Source organism: Coccinella septempunctata, chromosome 8 (genome assembly GCF_907165205.1).
Source record: "Coccinella septempunctata chromosome 8, icCocSept1.1, whole genome shotgun sequence".
Lineage (NCBI taxonomy): Eukaryota > Metazoa > Arthropoda > Insecta > Coleoptera > Coccinellidae > Coccinella > Coccinella septempunctata.
The window spans coordinates 28,342,937-28,363,804 of record NC_058196.1 but is presented as its reverse complement, the minus strand read 5'-3'; the positions used below and the strand labels follow the sequence as shown (position 1 = coordinate 28,363,804).

Here is a 20,868-nt window from a genome sequence, read left to right as displayed (position 1 = left end):
CGCCATCTACCGGGCTCTTTTGTGAATCTGCACAATCCTGGGCTTCACTGAAACTCACACACTAGATTTGATCGAAACCATACCTTTTGTATCGTCCTAACCAGAGACAAGAGTCCCTTTCTCTATGGTCCTAACCGTTCGAAAAGCTGTGTTTCTCGCCTCTGGGGTCTCACCCCATTACGCGAAGCCTACAAGAAACGATCGTTTCTACCACCCAAACCAACAAACAAAATATCATCAAAATCATACCAGTCGTTTGGGAAAAAAATTCTATATCTTCTGTAACGCCACCTAATATCTATAGATATAATCTAATAATCTCATAATAGAAAAAATCTATACAAGATATACTCTGTATACCTCATTGCCTCTAAGATCGGATTATTTTATAATAAATATTAGTTGTAGGAATTTTTTACCTCGAAATTAAAATGTTGCGTCGGTTATGTTTTGACTCGCTCTGTCTATCCCTTTACAAGGAAGTATAGGTAGGTGCATCCTTGAATGAAAACTATACAAAGGCTTATGTAATTGTTTTATCTAGCATTCTCATGCAAATATTACGCTGATAACGTATTCCACCATCAGTAATCTCAAATGAATCTGATTGCAATCTCATTTCGGCTAGATTTGATCATATGCTGATATTTTCGGAATGTTTCATGAATTATTGATTATTTTGATAGGTAGCTTGAAAAATTTTGCGTTCGATAATTTCTTTATTTCCAGTAGTTTTTAGGTTTTACGCTGATTCTATAGAGTCGAACAAGAGTGACACAAAGTTGAAAATTATTGGTGGGTTAACAGTGAAAAACAGAAGTGATTTTTCTTATCAGGTGCGTGGATAATCTCTAATGAACTAAAGTATGTAACTTGTTAGTAGAAGGTTATCGGCGCTATTTTTATCTCGTATCTGAATTGATTCTTGAAATTTTTGAGTAGGAAATAGTCTCAAACGGTTGGGTTTGACTCATTTGATCAATTCATTCATTCGTCATTCGTAACTTCCGAAAGAAAAGAACTACTAAGTTGAAATTTTCGAGTTGGGATCATTTTCCCAATTGTTATAAAATAGCCGAAATTCTTCAAGTTTTTCAGTATTTTCCTGAAGGTATCTCTTGATATGCGGTCTAGGTCAATCAGGAAATCTCTAATGAAGTCTTCATATGTTCTATCAACAACTCGATTACACTCGCTTTGAACAAAAATTGAATTCAAGTAAATGATACAACGAACTATTTGATTATAGAGATTGCCTCAGAAAGTTTGAATTTCTTGAATCCCTCAGAAATGGCCCACACACATATGGTTGATTGGATATAATTTTAGTTATAATAGACTGGGAATCATTGGTTATAGGACTAATGGAAAAGAAACACTGTACTTTTTTAACTAAGTCGACGTTTCATCACTCTTTGCTGATTCCCAGCCTATACAATTCCAGGGACATTAGAATTATGCCTAGTTTAGTTATAAATGATGGTTGCAACAAATATTTATAAACAAAAACTCTTCTTTTCTCTGTTGAATATGAAGAAATGTAATGTTATAGGTCTCTCTCAGATATGCGGGGCACCATTTATGTGGAGGGTCCATAATAAGTGAAAGCTTGATCTTAACAGCCGCACATTGCTGTTTCCATGATAAAAAACCATTAAGCAGGCACAATTTGAGGGTTATCGCTGGAGACCTGAATATTAGGAAATCTTCCAACAAAACTGAATCAAGATCTGTGTCTGCAGTCTACGTTCATCCAAGTTATGACGATAAATTCATAAAAAATGACATTGCGTTATGGAAGGTAATCATTCAAAATATAAATATATTATACCTATTATATACCTCAGTTATGCCCTATAATAGTATCAAACTCACTGTTGTTTTATTTCTCTTCTATTATAGTTCCCTTTTATCAACAGAGATCGAATAATTCGTAATAGAGATACCATAGTAGTAGTAAGGCTTGGAAGTCTATACTTTTTTGAACTTTTTAGGTTTCACCTCCTTTCATTTGGAACGAGAACATCCAGCCTGTAGAAATTTCTAACTATAAAGTCCATACAAACGCTCCATGTAATGTTTCAGGATGGGGAATTACTGATCATGAGGTGCGTTATTATATTATTAAAAATCTCCCATGTATAACAACTTCCAGAATTCCAGAATATGTCACAAGTGAATAAATTTTCAGTTGAATGTAGTGAGCAGCAATTTGAAGTATGTAGAAGTGCCAATAATAGCAAAATCTTATTGCAGAAAGATTTACCCAGAAATAATCTCACTAAAAGTCATTTGTGCAGGTTCTTATGGGAGGGATTCTTGTCAGGTGAGGTAAAGTCAATGCTAATATAGATTATATAACAATTAAAAAGATATAGGTACCTTACAGAGTTTCAAATGACCCTACTCAAAATCACTCCTGGAACCGCCACTATGTGACATAATTTTACCTTCTTTCACCCAAAGATCCTATATCAAGGTTCATATAATTATAAATTACCTACCTTCCTACATTTTGATGTTATATTATTTAGCATCTCCTTTTTTTAGGGTGATTCAGGAGGTGGTTTGGTGTGCAATAGAACCCTTGCAGGAGTAGTATCATTCGGTGAAGGGTGCGGGGTGAATCCTGGTGTTTATACAGATGTTTATGCTTACCGATCCTGGATCAAATACTCCATGCGGACCATAAATTCGGGTCTACACGAAGTCCCTAACAATGTATTCATTTTATTTTTACAAGTTTCGATGATTTTTTCTCGAATTATACCTTGGAATTTTTGAAATGTTTGTTATTTAAGATACACGACAATTAAACTGCCGATTGTATATATGATTTTCTATTCGAAACACACAACACAAAAAATTGTAGGTAAAGGCAAAGAAAAATCAATATATTTCAGTCAGGGTCTTCAGAATCATCCTAGTCAGTTTGAATTGCTCATCAGATAATCTTTCTATGATATCAAAATGGTCTATATCACCCATAACCAGTAGTCTCGTTGCCATATTTTGGGATTCAAACCTTCGGTTGACCATTTCCGATTGTGCCACGAAGGCTGGGCTGTCATTTTTGCCAACGACTATGAAGAATTTGGTGTCGCAGTCTGACATCCTGTGGTGGATCGGACTGTAGCGTTTGGCTGTCTCGTTGGTCAGTTTCATTGGAATGTTGTAAGAGGTAGATACTAATGGTTCAAGGTCGTATATGCCACCTATGAGGTAAGCAGATCTGAGTAGATTGACATCTTCGGGTGGTAAAGTATTGACGAACTTGGTGAAGAGGTGAGCTACTAAGTGAGCACCGGCTGAGTGTCCCATAAGGCATATACCCCTGAAAAATATATGCGTCATGATTATGGGTTTTCTTGATAGGTACCAGAAGTATAAGTTTTCACCTTGAGCCTTTTCTTTTCGCATAGTCCAAACAAATTCTCAACGCCTTTTGTGTTTGGTATACGATTTCGTCTAGACCAACGTCAGGACAGAGCTCGTAGCCGATGATGAACGATTTGATACCATGCTTATGGAAAGTTTTTGCTAGGAAAGATGAGTTTTTTCTGTTTATGCACTCCTCTTGCCAGTATCCTCCGTGTATGTAGAAGATTATTGGGGAATCTATAAAGAAATATTATTGAATTTGAGGATATATAGCAGATTGAAAATTGCAATTTTCGAAAAATGCCATTTCCAGGATGAAAATCTCAACGAAGGAAGACAGGCTTTCGAAATTTCTTGCAATAGATTCAACGTGTTCGAAAAACTATATTTGCATACCAGAATCTCAAATATCTGGGCCTGTTTGGGAGAAAATAATTTTTTTTGTTTTTCCACTTTTCATTTTCGAGATGACTTCGAAGAGCTCTCTGGAGTGCAATTCTCTATTGAATCATCAACTGTTTGGTTTTCTAGAATCTTCAGAACAAATTCTATGCACTCCATATCCTAGGATAGTAATGGAACCTCCTAATTTTCAGACAGAGTAGCAAATGTGTCATTTTAGGGGGGTCTAACCCCTTGCTCATTTTTGACCCAAATAATCGAGATTTTCGAAATCGAGTTTTTGTGCTAGGGTGGAAGCCTAGGCAACGCTGATTATATAACCGGAAATCCCGTAGAGATCAGACGAATATAACAGGAGATATCGCAGATTGAAATTTGCAAATTTTTGAAAAATGCCATTTCCAAGATGAAAATCTAAACGAAGGAAGATAGGCTTTCGAAAATACTCGCAATAGATTCAGCGTGTTCGAAAACCTATATTTTCATACCTAAATTTCAAATATCTGGCCCTGTTCAGGAGAAAATAATATTTTTTGTTTTTCCACTTTTCATTTTCGAGTTGACTTCGAAGAGCTCTCTGGAGTGCAATTCTCAATTGAATCATCAACTGTTTGGTTTTCTAGAATCTTCAAAACAAATTCTATGCATTCCATATTCTAGGATAGTAATGGAACCTCCTAATTTTCAGACAGAGTAGAAAATAGGTCATTTTAGGGGGGTCTAACCCCTTGCTCATTTTTGACCCAAAAAATCGAGATTTTCGAAATCGAGTTTTTGTGCTAGGGTGGAAGCCTAGGCAACGCTGATTATATAACCGGAAATCCCAATTCGATCAGACGAATGTAACAGGAGATATCGCAGATTGAAATTTGCAAATTTTTGAAAAATGCCATTTCCAAGATGAAAATCTAAACGAAGGAAGATAGGCTTTCGAAAATACTCGCAATAGATTCAGCGTGTTCGAAAACCTATATTTTCATACCAAAATTTCGAATATCTGGCCCTGTATAGGAGAAAAGAATTTTTTTTGTTTTTCCACTTTTCATTTTCGAGTTGAATTCGAAGAGCTCTCTGGAGTGCAATTCTCTATTGAATCATCAACTATTTGGTTTTCTAGAATCTCCAAAACAAATTCTATGCACTCCATATCCTAGGATAGTAATGGAACCTCCTAGTTTTCAGACAGAGTAGCAAATAGGTCATTTTAGGGGGGTCTAACCCCTTGCTCATTTTTGACCCAAAAAATCGAGATTTTCGAAATCGACTTTTTGCGCTAGGGTGGAAGCCTAGGCAACGCTGATTATATAACCGGAAATCCCGTAGAGATCAGACGAATATAACAGGAGATATTGCAGATTGAAATTTGCAAATTTTTGAAAAATGCCATTTCCAAGATGAAAATCTAAACGAAGGAAGATAGGCTTTCGAAAATACTCGCAATAGATTCAGCGTGTTCGAAAACCTATATTTTCATACCAAAATTTCAAATATCTGGCCCTGTTCAGGAGAAAATAATTTTTTTTGTTTTTCCACTTTTCATTTTCGAGTTGACTTCGAAGAGCTCTCTGGAGTGCAATTCTCTATTGAATCATCAACTGTTTGGTTTTCTAGAATCTTCAAAACAAATTCTATGCACTCCATATGCTAGGATAGTAATGGAACCTCCTAATTTTCAGACAGACTAGCAAATAGGTCATTTTAGGGGGGTCTAACCACTTGCTCATTTTTGACCCAAAAAATCGAGATTTTCGAAATCGAGTTTTTGTGCTAGGGTGGAAGCCTAGGCAACGCTGATTATATAACCGGAAATCCCGTGGAGATCAGACGAATATAACAGGAGATATCGCAGATTGAAATTTGCAAATTTTTGAAAAATGCCATTTCCAAGATGAAAATCTAAACGAAGGAAGATAGGCTTTCGAAAATACTCGCAATAGATTCAGCGTGTTCGAAAACCTATATTTTCATACCAAAATTTCAAATATCTGGCCCTGTTCAGGAGAAAATAATTTTTTTTGTTTTTCCACTTTTCATTTTCGAGTTGACTTCGAAGAGCTCTCTGGAGTGCAATTCTCTATTGAATCATCAACTGTTTGGTTCTCTAGAATCTTCAAAACAAATTCAATGCACTCCGTATCCTAGGATAGTAATGGAACCTCCTAATTTTCAGACAGAGTAGCAAATAGGTCATTTTAGGGGGGTCTAACCCCTTGCTCATTTTTGACCCAAAAAATCGAGATTTTCGAAATCGAGTTTTTGTGCTAGGGTGGAAGCCTAGGCAACGCTGATTATATAACCGGAAATCCCAATTCGATCAGACGAATGTAACAGGAGATATCGCAGATTGAAATTTGCAAATTTTTGAAAAATGCCATTTCCAAGATGAAAATCTAAACGAAGGAAGATAGGCTTTCGAAAATACCCGCAATAGATTCAGCGTGTTCGAAAACCTATATTTTCATACCAAAATTTCGAATATCTGGCCATGTATAGGAGAAAAGAATTTTTTTTGTTTTTCCACTTTTCATTTTCGAGTTGACTTCGAAGAGCTCTCTGGAGTGCAATTCTCTATTGAATCATCAACTATTTGGTTTTCTAGAATCTTCAAAACAAATTCTATGCACTCCATATCCTAGGATAGTAATGGAACCTCCTAGTTTTCAGACAGAGTAGCAAATAGGTCATTTTAGGGGGGTCTAACCCCTTGCTCATTTTTGACCCAAAAAATCGAGATTTTCGAAATCGAGTTTTTGCGCTAGGGTGGAAGCCTAGGCAACGCTGATTATATAACCGGAAATCCCGTAGAGATCAGACGAATATAACAGGAGATATTGCAGATTGAAATTTGCAAATTTTTGAAAAATGCCATTTCCAAGATGAAAATCTAAACGAAGGAAGATAGGCTTTCGAAAATACTCGCAATAGATTCAGCGTGTTCGAAAACCTATATTTTCATACCAAAATTTCAAATATCTGGCCCTGTTCAGGAGAAAATAATTTTTTTTGTTTTTCCACTTTTCATTTTCGAGTTGACTTCGAAGAGCTCTCTGGAGTGCAATTCTCTATTGAATCATCAACTGTTTGGTTTTCTAGAATCTTCAAAACAAATTCTATGCATTCCATATTCTAGGATAGTAATGGAACCTCCTAATTTTCAGACAGAGTAGCAAATAGGTCATTTTAGGGGGGTCTAACCCCTTGCTCATTTTTGACCCAAAAAATCGAGATTTTCGAAATCGAGTTTTTGTGCTAGGGTGGAAGCCTAGGCAACGCTGATTATATAACCGGAAATCCCAATTCGATCAGACGAATGTAACAGGAGATATCGCAGATTGAAATTTGCAAATTTTTGAAAAATGCCATTTCCAAGATGAAAATCTAAACGAAGGAAGATAGGCTTTCGAAAATACTCGCAATAGATTCAGCGTGTTCGAAAACCTATATTTTCATACCAAAATTTCGAATATCTGGCCCTGTATAGGAGAAAAGAATTTTTTTTGTTTTTCCACTTTTCATTTTCGAGTTGAATTCGAAGAGCTCTCTGGAGTGCAATTCTCTATTGAATCATCAACTATTTGGTTTTCTAGAATCTCCAAAACAAATTCTATGCACTCCATATCCTAGGATAGTAATGGAACCTCCTAGTTTTCAGACAGAGTAGCAAATAGGTCATTTTAGGGGGGTCTAACCCCTTGCTCATTTTTGACCCAAAAAATCGAGATTTTCGAAATCGAGTTTTTGCGCTAGGGTGGAAGCCTAGGCAACGCTGATTATATAACCGGAAATCCCGTAGAGATCAGACGAATATAACAGGAGATATTGCAGATTGAAATTTGCAAATTTTTGAAAAATGCCATTTCCAAGATGAAAATCTAAACGAAGGAAGATAGGCTTTCGAAAATACTCGCAATAGATTCAGCGTGTTCGAAAACCTATATTTTCATACCAAAATTTCAAATATCTGGCCCTGTTCAGGAGAAAATAATTTTTTTTGTTTTTCCACTTTTCATTTTCGAGTTGACTTCGAAGAGCTCTCTGGAGTGCAATTCTCTATTGAATCATCAACTGTTTGGTTTTCTAGAATCTTCAAAACAAATTCTACGCACTCCATATCCTAGGATAGTAATGGAACATCCTAATTTTCAGACAGAGTAGCAAATAGGTCATTTTAGGGGGGTCTAACCCCTTGCTCATTTTTGACCCAAAAAATCGAGATTTTCGAAATCGAGTTTTTGTGCCAGGGTGGAAGCCTAGGCAACGCTGATTATATAACCGGAAATCCCAATTCGATCAGACGAATATAACAGGAGATATCGCAGATTGAAATTTGCAAATTTTTGAAAAATGCCATTTCCAAGATGAAAATCTAAACGAAGGAAGATAGGCTTTCGAAAATACTCGCAATAGATTCAGCGTGTTCGAAAACCTATATTTTCATACCAAAATTTCAAATATCTGGCCCTGTTTAGGAGAAATAAATTTTTTTGTTTTTCCACTTTTCATTTTCGAGTTGACTTCGAAGAGCTCTCTGGAGTGCAATTCTCCATTGAATCATCAACTGTTTGGTTTTCTAGAATCTTCAAAACAAGTTCTACGCACTCCATATCCTAGGATAGTAATGGAACATCCTAATTTTCAGACAGAGTAGCAAATAGGTCATTTTAGGGGGGTCTAACCCCTTGCTCATTTTTGACCCAAAAAATCGAGATTTTCGAAATTGAGTTTTTGTGCCAGGGTGGAAGCCTAGGCAACGCTGATTATATAACCGGAAATCCCAATTCGATCAGACGAATATAACAGAAGATATCGCAGATTGAAATTTGCAAATTTTTGAAAAATGCCATTTGGAAGATGAAAATCTAAACGAAGGAAGATAGGCTTTCGAAAATACTCGCAATAGATTCAGCGTGTTCGAAAACCTATATTTTCATACAAAAATTTCAAATATGTGGCTCTGTTTAGGAGAAATTAATTTTTTTTGTTTTTCCACTTTTCATTTTAGAGTTGACTTCGAAGAGCTCTCTGGAGTGCAATTCTCCATTGAATCATCAACTGTTTGGTTTTCTAGAATCTTCAAAACAAGTTCTATGCACTCCATATCCTAGGATAGTAATGGAACATCCTAATTTTCAGACAGAGTCGCAAATAGGTCATTTTAGGGGGGTCTAACCCCTTGCTCATTTTTGGCCCAAAAAATCGAGATTTTCGAAATCGAGTTTTTGTGCCAGGGTGGAAGCCTAGGCAACGCTGATTATATAACCGGAAATCCCAATTCGATCAGACGAATATAACAGGAGATATCGCAGATTGAAATTTGCAAATTTTTGAAAAATGCCATTTCCAAGATGAAAATCTAAACGCAGGAAGATAGGTTTTCGAAAATACTCGCAATAGATTCAGCGTGTTCGAAAACCTATATTTTCATACCAAAATTTCAAATATGTGGCCCTGTTTAGGAGAAATTAATTTTTTTTGTTTTTCCACTTTTCATTTTCGAGTTGACTTCGAAGAGCTCTCTGAAGTGCAATTCTCCATTGAATCATCAACTGTTTGGTTTTCTAGAATCTTCAAAACAAGTTCTATGCACTCCATAGCCTAGGATAGTAATGGAACATCCTAATTTTCAGACAGAGTAGCAAATAGGTCATTTTAGGGGGGTCTAACCCCTTGCTCATTTTTGACCCAAAAAATCGAGATTTTCGAAATCGAGTTTTTGTGCCAGGGTGGAAGCCTAGGCAACGCTGATTATATAACCGGAAATCCCAATTCGATCAGACGAATATAACAGGAGATATCGCAGATTGAAATTTGCAAATTTTTGAAAAATGCCATTTCCGAGATGAAAATCTAAACGCAGGAAGATAGGCTTTCGAAAATACTCGCAATAGATTCAGCGTGTTCGAAAACCTATATTTTCATACCAAAATTTCAAATATGTGGCCCTGTTTAGGAGAAATAAATTTTTTTTGTTTTTCCACTTTTCATTTTCGAGTTGACTTCGAAGAGCTCTCTGGAGTGCAATTCTCTATTCAATCATCAACTGTTTGGTTTTCTAGAATCTTCAAAACAAGTTCTATGCACTCCATATCCTAGGATAGTAATTGAACATCCTAGTTTTCAGACAGAGTAGCAAATAGGTCATTTTAGGGGGGTCTAACCCCTTACTCATTTTTGACCCAAAAATTCGAGATTTTCGAAATCGAGTTTTTGTGCTAGGGTGGAAGCCTAGGCAACGCTGATTATATAACCGGAAATCGCAATTCGATCAGACGAATATAACAGGAGATATCGCAGATTGAAATTTGCAAATTTTTGAAAAATGCCATTTCCAAGATGAAAATCTAAACGAAGGAAGATAGGCTTTCGAAAATACTCGCAATAGATTCAGCGTGTTCGAAAACCTATATTTTCATACCAAAATTTCAAATATCTGGCCCTGTTTAGGAGAAATTAGGGATGGGCAAACGTGAAAAAAATATCGATATATATTGTATCGATATTTCTCGACAGTATCGATATATATCGTGAAAAAATATCGATATTTCGATATATCGATATATTGGAATAGTCGGGATGAAACACAGATTTGGAAGTGTTATCAATATTTTTATTATTTGAATATATCGGTTTAACGATATATACAAAATTTGTGGTTACCCATGAGCTTTATTAAAATATTCGGAATGAAGCACAGATTTGGAAGTGTTATCAATATTTTTATCATTCAAAATACAAAACTGATTTCAATTACTATTTTAAGTGCAAATTGCACGTGCACTCCTTTTCTTTTCGTTTAGAACTCCTGTCACAAAGCGTAACAATGATCTACCCGTACCGTAGATATATTGAACTCTATGGGAACCCATAGAGTTCAATGCGTAGATACGAAGGATTGAACTTAAGTTAACCCTATGGAGGGTTAACCCTCCATAGTTAACCCAACACACCACTCATTGTCGTGGTCGTTATACTACACACTAAACCAAAGATTATAATCTTATAATCTTTGCACTAAACATATCAGATCAACGATGTGCGACACATGGAAAAATATCGAAATTTGATACTTCGAAATAAATATCGATAGTCGATAATAATAATAATATAATAATAATAATATATTGAATCCTTTCTGACACATAGATATGTATAGGATACGTCATTATACAATTACAAACAATAAAAATAATACAAATATACAATAACACACAATTAATAGTAAAAAACGTTAATCAATAAAAAATAAAATTTCTAGGACAATTTGTCATTTAAATATTCCGCCACACTATAATATCCTTTATTCAACAATAAGGATTTGACAGCCTTTTTGAACCGACGACAGTCAAGGCATCTCATTTCTACAGGAAGGTGGTTGAACAATTTGGAACCCTGATAATACGGGGAACTTTCAAATTTTGTGGTTCTATGCTTAGTGGTGCACAGAATGTCACCATTCCTTGTTCCATAATCATGGTAATCGGAAGACTTACTTAATTTGTGGACATTTTCCTTAATCAATAACACACAATTATATATATAAATACAAGGTACTGGTAGGATTCTATATTTAATAAATGAGGGTCCACACGATTCCAGCGGCCCCAGACCGAGCATCATGCGAACAATACGCTTTTGCGTGATAAAAATGCGATTCGCACATGTTGAATTTCCCCACAATACAATGTTGTAGCTAATATTACTATAAACTAGGCTATAGTAAATACTGAAAATGGTGACCAATGGGAGAGAGTGCTTAACTCTGCTTATAGCAAAAAAAGACCTATTCAATTTTTTACTGAGACTTTCCACATGATCACTCCACCTGAGACCGCCATCGACGTACACTCCCAAGAATCTAGCGAACGGCCGAGAGACTATGGTAGTGTCTCCGTATGTAATGTTTATTTGTTGGTCTGTGGTATTATTCATCTTGAAATATATGCACTCTGTTTTACCAACGTTAACCATTAGACTGTTCCTATGACACCAGTTACAAAAATCTCCCATAACCAATCTACAGTTCTCAGAGAGCTCCGCAACGCTACGCGCCGTGACCACCATCGAGGTGTCATCTGCAAAGAGGGCCAGTATACCTGCTCTAATGTATTTTGGTAAATCATTAATGAACAACAAAAATATCAATGGTCCCAACACGGAGCCCTGCGGAACTCCCATATCCACAAAATATCTCCCGGAGGTCGACCCGTCAACACTTACGTAGAATGATCTTCCCGTCAGATAACATATTATCCATTTCAAAAAGATACCCCGAAAGCCTAAACTATATAACTTATCTTTAACAAATCGAATATCAAGACTGTCAAAAGCTCGTGCCAGATCAAAAAACAATCCCGCCACAAAAAAACCCTTGTCCAAATGCTCGTGAACATACTGAATGAACTCACTAGCCGCCGACTGCGTGGAATGACCCGCCCTGAAACCATGTTGATTTTCAGAAATGATATCAAACTTGTTCAAGTAATTCATTATCCTGTTGTATACTGCTCTTTCAATGATTTTAGAGAACACGCTCAATACAGAGATGGGCCTGTAATTGACAACATCATCTGTGTCATTTTTCTTATGAACAGGAATGACAGATGCCATCTTCAATCGCGATGGAAATTTACCCGAGGCCACAGACAAATTAATGATATAAGAAAGTGGCTTCGCGATATAAGAACTCATGGATTTTACAATTTTGGCAGATAACCGGTCTAATCCAGTGCTACATTTATTCTTAACCAATCTAATGATATCAGCTGTTTCTTCCTCGGTAATCGGATGAAAGAAAAAGGATTTGTTGGCCATTGTCATCGTAGTACAGCAAGAAGAACGCTGAGGCCCAAAATATTCGTCAAGTGAAACCGACGCCGCCGACGAAAAATAGCTCCCAAAGGCATTGGCAACCTCTAGTGGCTCAGATACATGAGCACCATCAATGTTCAAACTGATATTCTTAAATTTGGATCTTTTACGTCCTAACTCGGTATTTACTAGACTCCATACTGTTTTATTCTTATTGTTAGAACTTTCGATAACATCGTTATAATATTTGTACTTGGTATTTCTCAATAATTTTTTGTACTTAGTTTTAGCTATTTTGTAACTACTCCAAGCCTCTTGAGTATTTACTCCACTAGAGATCCAATGAAGGAGTTTAAGGTTTTTGCTGGCCCCACGAACCTCCTGCGTAATCCACCGAGAACTATCATCAGAAACACGTCTTATGGATCTCATAGGACAATATTTATCAACAAGCCATGTTACAATATTTAGGAAAGCTTCAAAACAATCATCTACTTCATTTTCTAAATAAATCTCATCGAAGTCATTAGTTTCGATATGCCTCATAAGACTAGCAAGATTGGCATCAGATAAGTCCCTAATCATTTGACAGGAAGAGGTAGGAACATGTTCTGGTTCATTTTCGATTACATAGTTCAACAAAAAAGCCCTGTGATCAGCAATGTTCCCCTCGAAAACAGTCGGCACGCAACAGCTCTGATCAACATTAGTCAAAATATAGTCAATTTTGGATAAAATTCTGGTTGGCAGAAGACAAGTGACATTCAAATTGAAACTGGTTAACAAATCATCCAACAAATTCTTGCTATGGCAAGATGTGTCAAGATAATTCACATTCAAGTCTCCACAAACAAAGATCTTAGAACTAATCTCAACACAAAGTCTTAAAACATGTGACATAATCTTCAAAAACACCCGCAGATCACCAGAGGGGGGCCGATACACACTCATGACACAAACCACCGAACCACAGATCTTCAATTTAACCGCACAAAGTTCACAGTGCATCTCAACAGAGAAACGATCCAGTCCAAGATCAACCATCTCCAATCCCGTCCGCACCAACAGCAATACTCCTCCACGCAATCTAGTCGGACGACAATAGGACGTCGCCAACTCAAATCCCGGCACTCTAACAGTTTCAAGAGCCATTCTGGAGCACCAATGCTCCGCCAGACTTATGACTTGAGGCTTGTGATCCCCAATCAGGACCTCAAGTTGATTCATTTTACTGAGCAATCCCTGTACATTCAGCTGTAGGAAACCGAATCGGTACTCTTCTCCGGAAATGAGGTTGGCTGGTTTCCCACCCTCCGATGAAAAAAATACCGAACTGAGGCGTTGTTTGGCCAACAAGCAGCATTCAGAGCCTTCTCCTTTTCATCCCTCATCAAAGTCACCTTAAAAGATGAATATTTATTCGGGTGTTTAGACTGGATAGATTCACATTCGGCGTTTGTGAAATGTTTTTTCAAGAAAGTCCCAAGATCGACCAGACTAGTATCAGGTTTCAAATTAGATACATGGAAGGTGATCTTCCTTTCATTTCCAGAAACATTTGTTGCTCCCTCGAAACTTCCAACAACAAGTGATGGTCTGAATCTACGGCGCCCCGCATTATTTTTACGGCCAACCTTAGTCCAATTACTGTCCTCAGTGGGAAACCTCGAAGGTTCATTGACTAGCTTGTGTTTCACATTGGTATGTGAACTCCCTGTGTTTTTGTCAGTATGAACAACTTCATTGCGTTTTCCGCTATGACGCGTTGGGGACGGAATACTATCGGGAACACCTGAACCCGAAGGGATCATGGGTTCACAACTAATTTCATTCGGCAACAGCTGAGCCGGTGAATCATTCGCCGATAAGCCGATATCAGATGTACGCTGTGTTATCAATCGGGGGTTCCGGTTAATGATCTTCTCACGTGGCTCGGCGTTTTTTCGACCATTAATTTCAGATCGTAACGTTTTTATTTCCTCCGCCAACATGACTATTTGTTTACTCTGGCTGGTAACTAATTCATTCAGATTATTTATTCGCTGAGTGAATTGTAGGGAAATCTCCCTTGTAAACTCACGAAAAAGATTTTCCATATCGTCTCGTCCAATGTAGAACTTCCCCACTGGATTACTATCAGATGCATTCCCATCTTCGTCCGTTACGGCAGTGTTCGGGTACTTTCCAGTACATGATGCACAAGTCCACTCGCCAAGTATTCCTCTTTCACGAAAACTATTCAAGTCTTCCAAGGTTAGGTTCAAACATTTTAAATGAAAAGAATTTCCACACTTTGTACACTTGATGAAATCATCGTATCGGTCTAATTTATTCTTACAATGCGAGCACTCGATTCCACGTGTTCTCGTCATGATGGTCAATGATGGTCATGATAGTATCGGAATTCGAAATATCGACGATATTTATCGATTATTTTTTTAAAAAATATCGATATTTCGATATATCGATATTTTTCGCCCATCCCTAGGAGAAATTAATTGTTTTTGTTTTTCCACTTTTCATTTTCGAGTTGAATTCGAAGAGCTCTCCGGAGTGCAATTCTCTATTCAATCATCAACTGTTTGGTTTTCTAGAATCTTCAAAACAAATTCTATGCACTCCATATCCTAGGATAGTAATGGATCATCCTAATTTTCAGACAGAGTAGCAAATAGGTCATTTTAGGGGGGTCTAACCCCTTGCTCATTTTTGACCCAAAAAATCGAGATTTTCGAAATCGAGTTTTTGTGCCAGGGTGGAAGCCTAGGCAACGCTGATTATATAACCGGAAATCCCAATTCGATCAGACGAATATAACAGGAGATATCACAGATTGAAATTTGCTAATTTTTGAAAAATGCCATTTCCAAGATGAAAATCTAAACGAAGGAAGATGGGCTTTCGAAAATACTCGCAATAGATCCAGCGTGTTCGAAAACCTATATTTTCATACCAGAATTTCAAATATCTGGCACTGTTTAGGAGAAAATAATTTTTTTTGTTTTTCCACTTTTCATTTTCGAGTTGACTTCGAAGAGCTCTCTGGAGTGCAATTCTCCATTGAATTATCAACTGTTTGGTTTTCTAGAATCTTCAAAACAAATTCTATGCACTCCATATCCTAGGATAGTAATGGAACATCCTAATTTTCAGACAGAGTAGCAAATAGGTCATTTTAGGGGGGTCTAACCCCTTGCTCATTTTTGACCCAAAAAATCGAGATTTTCGAAATCGAGTTTTTGTGCTAGGGTTTAAGCCTAGGCAACGCTGATTATATAACCGGAAATCCCAATTCGATCAGACGAATATAACAGGAGATATCGCAGATTGAAATTTGCAAATTTTTGAAAAATGCCATTTCCAAGATGAAAATCTAAACGAAGGAAGATGGGCTTTCGAAAATACTCGCAATAGATTCAGCGTGTTCGAAAACCTATATTTTCATACCAAAATTTCAAATATCTGGCCCTGTTTAGGAGAAAATAATTTATTTTTTTTTTTCCACTTTTCAATTTCGAGTTGACTTCGAAGAGCTCTCTGGAGTGCAATTCTCTAATGAATCATCAACTGTTTGGTTTTCTAGAATCTTCAAAACAAATTCTATGCACTCCATATCCTAGGATAGTAATGGATCATCCTAATTTTCAGACAGAGTAGCAAATAGGTCATTTTGGGGGGTCTAACCCCTTGCTCATTTTTGACCCAAAAAATCGAGATTTTCGAAATCGAGTTTTTGTGCTAGGGTGGAAGCCTAGGCAACGCTGATTATATAACCGGAAATCCCAATTCGATCAGACGAATATAACAGGAGATATCGCAGATTGAAATTTGCAAATTTTTGAAAAATGCCATTTCCAAGATGAAAATCTAAACGAAGGAAGATAGGCTTTCGAAAATACTCGCAATAGATTCAGCGTGTTCGAAAACCTATATTTTCATACCAAAATTCCAAATATCTGGCACTGTTTAGGAGAAAATAATTTTTTTTGTTTTTTCACTTTTCATTTTCGAGTTGACTTCGAAGAGCTCTCTGGAGTGCAATTCTCTAATGAATCATCAACTGTTTGGTTTTCTAGAATCTTCAAAACAAATTCTATGCACTCCATATCCTAGGATAGTAATGGATCATCCTAATTTTCAGACAGAGTAGCAAATAGGTCATTTTAGGGGGGTCCAACCCCTTGCTCATTTTTGACCCAAAAAATCGAGATTTTCGAAATCGAGTTTTTGTGCCAGGGTGGAAGCCTAGGCAACGCTGATTATATAACCGGAAATCCCAATTCGATCAGACGAATATAACAGGAGATATCGCAGATTGAAATTTGCAAATTTTTGAAAAATGCCATTTCCAAGATGAAAATCTAAACGAAGGAAGATAGGCTTTCGAAAATACTCGCAATAGATTCAGCGTGTTCGAAAACCTATATTTTCATACCAAAATTTCAAATATCTGGCCCTGTTTAGGAGAAATTAATTGTTTTTGTTTTTTCACTTTTCATTTTCGAGTTGAATTCGAAGAGCTCTCCGGAGTGCAATTCTCTATTCAATCATCAACTGTTTGGTTTTCTAGAATCTTCAAAACAAATTCTATGCACTCCATAACCTAGGATAGTAATGGATCATCCTTATTTTCAGACAGAGTAGCAAATAGGTGATTTCAGGGGGGTCTAACCCCTTGCTCATTTTTGACCCAAAAAATCGAGATTTTCGAAATCGAGTTTTTGTGCCAGGGTGGAAGCCTAGGCAACGCTGATTATATAACCGGAAATCCCAATTCGATCAGACGAATATAACAGGAGATATCGCAGATTGAAATTTGCAAATTTTTGAAAAATGCCATTTCCAAGATGAAAATCTAAACGAAGGAAGATAGGCTTTCGAAAATACTCGCAATAGATTCAGCGTGTTCGAAAACCTATATTTTCATACCAAAATTTCAAATATCTGGCCCTGTTTAGGAGAAATAATTTTTTTTTGTTTTTCCACTTTTCAATTTCGAGTTGACTTCGAAGAGCTCTCTGAAGTGCAATTCTCCATTGAATCATCAACTGTTTGGTTTTCTAGAATCTTCAAAACAAGTTCTATGCACTCCATAGCCTAGGATAGTAATGGAACATCCTAATTTTCAGACAGAGTAGCAAATAGGTCATTTTAGGGGGGTCTAACCCCTTGCTCATTTTTGACCCAAAAAATCGAGATTTTCGAAATCGAGTTTTTGTGCCAGGGTGGAAGCCTAGACAACGCTGATTATATAACCGGAAATCCCAATTCGATCAGACGAATATAACAGGAGATATCGCAGATTGAAATTTGCAAATTTTTGAAAAATGCCATTTCCAAGATGAAAATCTGAACGCAGGAAGATAGGCTTTCGAAAATACTCGCAATAGATTCAGCGTGTTCGAAAACCTATATTTTCATAACAAAATTTCAAATATCTGGCCCTGTTTAGGAGAAATAAATTTTTTTTGTTTTTCCACTTTTCATTTTCGAGTTGACTTCGAAGAGCTCTCTGGAGTGCAATTCTCCATTGAATCATCAACTGTTTGGTTTTCTAGAACCGTCAAAACAAGTTCTATGCACTCCATATCCTAGGATAGTAATGGAACATCCTAGTTTTCAGACAGAGTAGCAAATAGGTCATTTTAGTGGGTCTAACCCCTTGCTCATTTTTGACCCAAAAAATCGAGATTTTCGAAATCTAGTTTTTGTGCTAGGGTGGAAGCCTAGGCAACGCTAATTATATAACCGGAAATCCCAATTCGATCAGACGAATATAACAGGAGATATCACAGATTGAAATTTGCAAATTTTTGAAAAATGCCATTTCCAAGATGAAAATCTAAACGAAGGAAGATAGGCTTTCGAAAATACTCGCAATAGATTCAGCGTATTCGAAAACCTATATTTTCATACCAAAATTTCAAATATCTGGCCCTGTTTAGGAGAAATTAATTTTTTTTGTTTTTCCACTTTTCATTTTCGAGTTGACTTCGAAGAGCTCTCTGGAGTGCAATTCTCCATTGAATCATCAACTGTTTGGTTTGCTAGAATCTTCAAAACAAATTCTATGCACTCCATATCCTAGGATAGTAATGGAACATCCTAATTTTCAGACAGAGTAGCAAATAGGTCATTTTAGGGGGGTCTAACCCCTTGCTCATTTTTGACCCAAAAAATCGAGATTTTCGAAATCGAGTTTTTGTGCCAGGGTGGAAGCCTAGGCAACGCTGATTATATAACCGGAAATCCCAATTCGATCAGACGAATATAACAGGAGATATCGCAGATTGAAATTTGAAAATTTCTGAAAAATGCCATTTCCAAGATGAAAATCTAAACGAAGGAAGATAGGCTTTCGAAAATACTCGCAATAGATTCAGCGTGTTCGAAAACCTATATTTTCATACCAAAATTTCAAATATCTGGCCCTGTTTAGGAGAAAATAATTTTTTTTGTTTCTCCACTTTTTATTTTCGAGTTGACTTCGAAGAGCTCTCTGGAGTGCAATTCTCTATTGAATCATCAACTGTTTGGTTTTCTAGAATCTTCAAAACAAATTCTATGCACTCCATATCCTAGGATAGTAATGAATTACCCTAATTTTCAGACAGAGTAGCAAATAGGTCATTTTTGGGGGGTCTAACCCCTTGCTCATTTTTGACCCAAAAAATCGAGATGTTCGAAATCGAGTTCGTGTGCCTGAGTAGAAGCCAATTACTTCACGTTATACTTCAGATTAGATAACGAACACTAATATCAAACATGAATGGGATTATTCCAGAACTTACTATTCGGCAAATCTATCCCAAACAAGTCGTATTTTTCCTTTGGTAATGTTCCATAGGATACCTCCAAGTTCCCAGGTACGCTGGAACGTACTACCTGACTTTCTAAAAGAATGAAATGTGAGTTGTAGAATGGAATATTGAAATTTAAAACATTCCTACCTTCTGATATTATTTTAACATGATCTTGTATACATTCTTCCGATGTGTTGTATCTTTTACACCATTTACTGGGAGAATAAAGCAGTTCTAAATCACAACTCTTTTCTGAAGTCATTTCATTCTCCACGAATAATGCTGAATGACGAACTGATCTCGTGTGTTTATCAATAGTTGTTTAGTAATAATATAAATATAATGCAGTGAAAGGAAATAAGAAGCCATAATAATGTTAGGCAATTCATCCATAGGCGTAGCTAAACTGAGATAGGGTATTTTAATAATAAATAGATTGGGTCAGGAAGTCTACGTCACAAAGTTTATTCGTTTTGTGCGCTTTACTGTTGGAAGGATTATTATTATAGAAAGGATGTTGCCCAATAAGTGCGAAAGTTTTTGAACTTAAGTTTGTCGAAATTTTTGATGACTCATGGAAATAGCATATTGTTGGCCCATTCTACAAATAGTAGAATTCTTGGGATTATGCGGATCCACAATCCTGAGAAGCAAATATTACAGAGACTCTATAATCTTTGCTGAGAAGCGTATCGATTTTGCAGAAGGAAGGACGGTTTTTGAGTTATTCAAATTATTATAGTCAGGTTGGGTTAGGTTAACCGCAAAGATTATAGAGTTAGGTTAACTAACTCTATAATCTTTGGGTTAACCGTATAATCTTTGTACAGCCTGTTGAAGCTCCCAGAATACCGATAAATGATGACTGGCCAGCTCAGGCTGGTTTTGAACTTGACCTTCAATTCATACAGCGAATTGGGGTAAGATGGAAGGATGAACTAATTATGAATAAAAGTATAGACTTTGCATTCCGATCTCGATTTTATTCTTCGAAAAATATTTACAGAAAATTTATACAGATTAATACACCACACCATAAAAATAAACGATAACGCTAAAAATGCTAACATCAATATCACATTAACGGAACAATTCGATTAGTAGTATAATCTACTTATATTAAGTAGTAACCAAACATCATACACTTGGAATATCATATATATGATGTTTTCATGAACACATTTGTCGAACATTTCCGATTATTCGTTTGAAATATGAAACATTCAGCAGAAAGTTAATGTATATTGTATAAATAGATACTGTTCATTGGTTTAATATGAGTATTTCTCAATTTGGTCTTAGTTATCTCAGATAATTTAAAGATATAATAGTCTGATTTTGTATACTTAAAAATTTCATTGTTTGGAGTCAAATGTCGATGAATAATCAATGTATAATTGAAATAATCACTAAAATACAAAGAAAACAATAACAATACAAGAATAGAATAGAATAAATGCGGAAATTAGACACT

The 20,868-nt window shown here is 36.4% G+C and overlaps 2 protein-coding genes across 5 annotated transcripts; one reads left to right on the top strand and one right to left on the bottom strand.

Annotated features, from left to right (window-relative positions):
* The first annotated feature begins 507 nt into the window (after positions 1-507).
* Positions 508-2,829, top strand: LOC123319110 (trypsin-3-like). Of its 4 annotated transcripts, none has more exons than XM_044905961.1 (6): positions 524-686; positions 733-836; positions 1,553-1,801; positions 1,995-2,108; positions 2,257-2,326; positions 2,551-2,781. In XM_044905961.1, the coding sequence occupies exons 1-6, from the start codon at positions 656-658 to the stop codon at positions 2,553-2,555; spliced, it is 573 nt and encodes a 190-aa protein (XP_044761896.1). In that variant the 5' UTR covers positions 524-655; the 3' UTR covers positions 2,556-2,781. The 4 variants fall into 4 exon arrangements, with proteins under 4 accessions (XP_044761895.1, XP_044761896.1, XP_044761894.1 ...); XM_044905959.1 differs by having other exon boundaries at positions 530-686; positions 2,164-2,326; XM_044905958.1 differs by having other exon boundaries at positions 536-686; positions 2,192-2,326; positions 2,551-2,829.
* Positions 2,822-19,726, bottom strand: LOC123319109 (kynurenine formamidase). The gene is made up of 4 exons (XM_044905957.1): positions 19,542-19,726; positions 19,383-19,484; positions 3,399-3,618; positions 2,822-3,334 (listed from the first exon to the last, which is right to left on the bottom strand). Exons 1-4 carry the CDS (start codon positions 19,654-19,656, stop codon positions 2,890-2,892), a joined length of 882 nt encoding a protein of 293 aa, XP_044761892.1. The 5' UTR covers positions 19,657-19,726; the 3' UTR covers positions 2,822-2,889.
* Between the last annotated feature and the right edge of the window lie 1,142 nt (positions 19,727-20,868).

Excerpts from the sequence above, each read along its gene's own strand:
- LOC123319110 (XM_044905958.1), top strand. The coding sequence starts at position 656 with ATGTTTCATGAATTATTGATTATTTTGATAG. Across the intron at positions 2,109-2,191 it reads GGGGAATTACTGATCATGAG|TTGAATGTAGTGAGCAGCAA; the intron begins GTGCGTTATTAT and ends ATAAATTTTCAG. Across the intron at positions 2,327-2,550 it reads ATGGGAGGGATTCTTGTCAG|GGTGATTCAGGAGGTGGTTT; the intron begins GTGAGGTAAAGT and ends TCCTTTTTTTAG.
- LOC123319109 (XM_044905957.1), bottom strand. The coding sequence starts at position 19,656 with ATGACTTCAGAAAAGAGTTGTGATTTAGAACTGCTTTATTCTCCCAGT. Across the intron at positions 3,619-19,382 it reads TGGGATAGATTTGCCGAATA|ATTCCCCAATAATCTTCTAC; the intron begins GTAAGTTCTGGA and ends ATTTCTTTATAG. Across the intron at positions 3,335-3,398 it reads GCGAAAAGAAAAGGCTCAAG|GGGTATATGCCTTATGGGAC; the intron begins GTGAAAACTTAT and ends TATATTTTTCAG.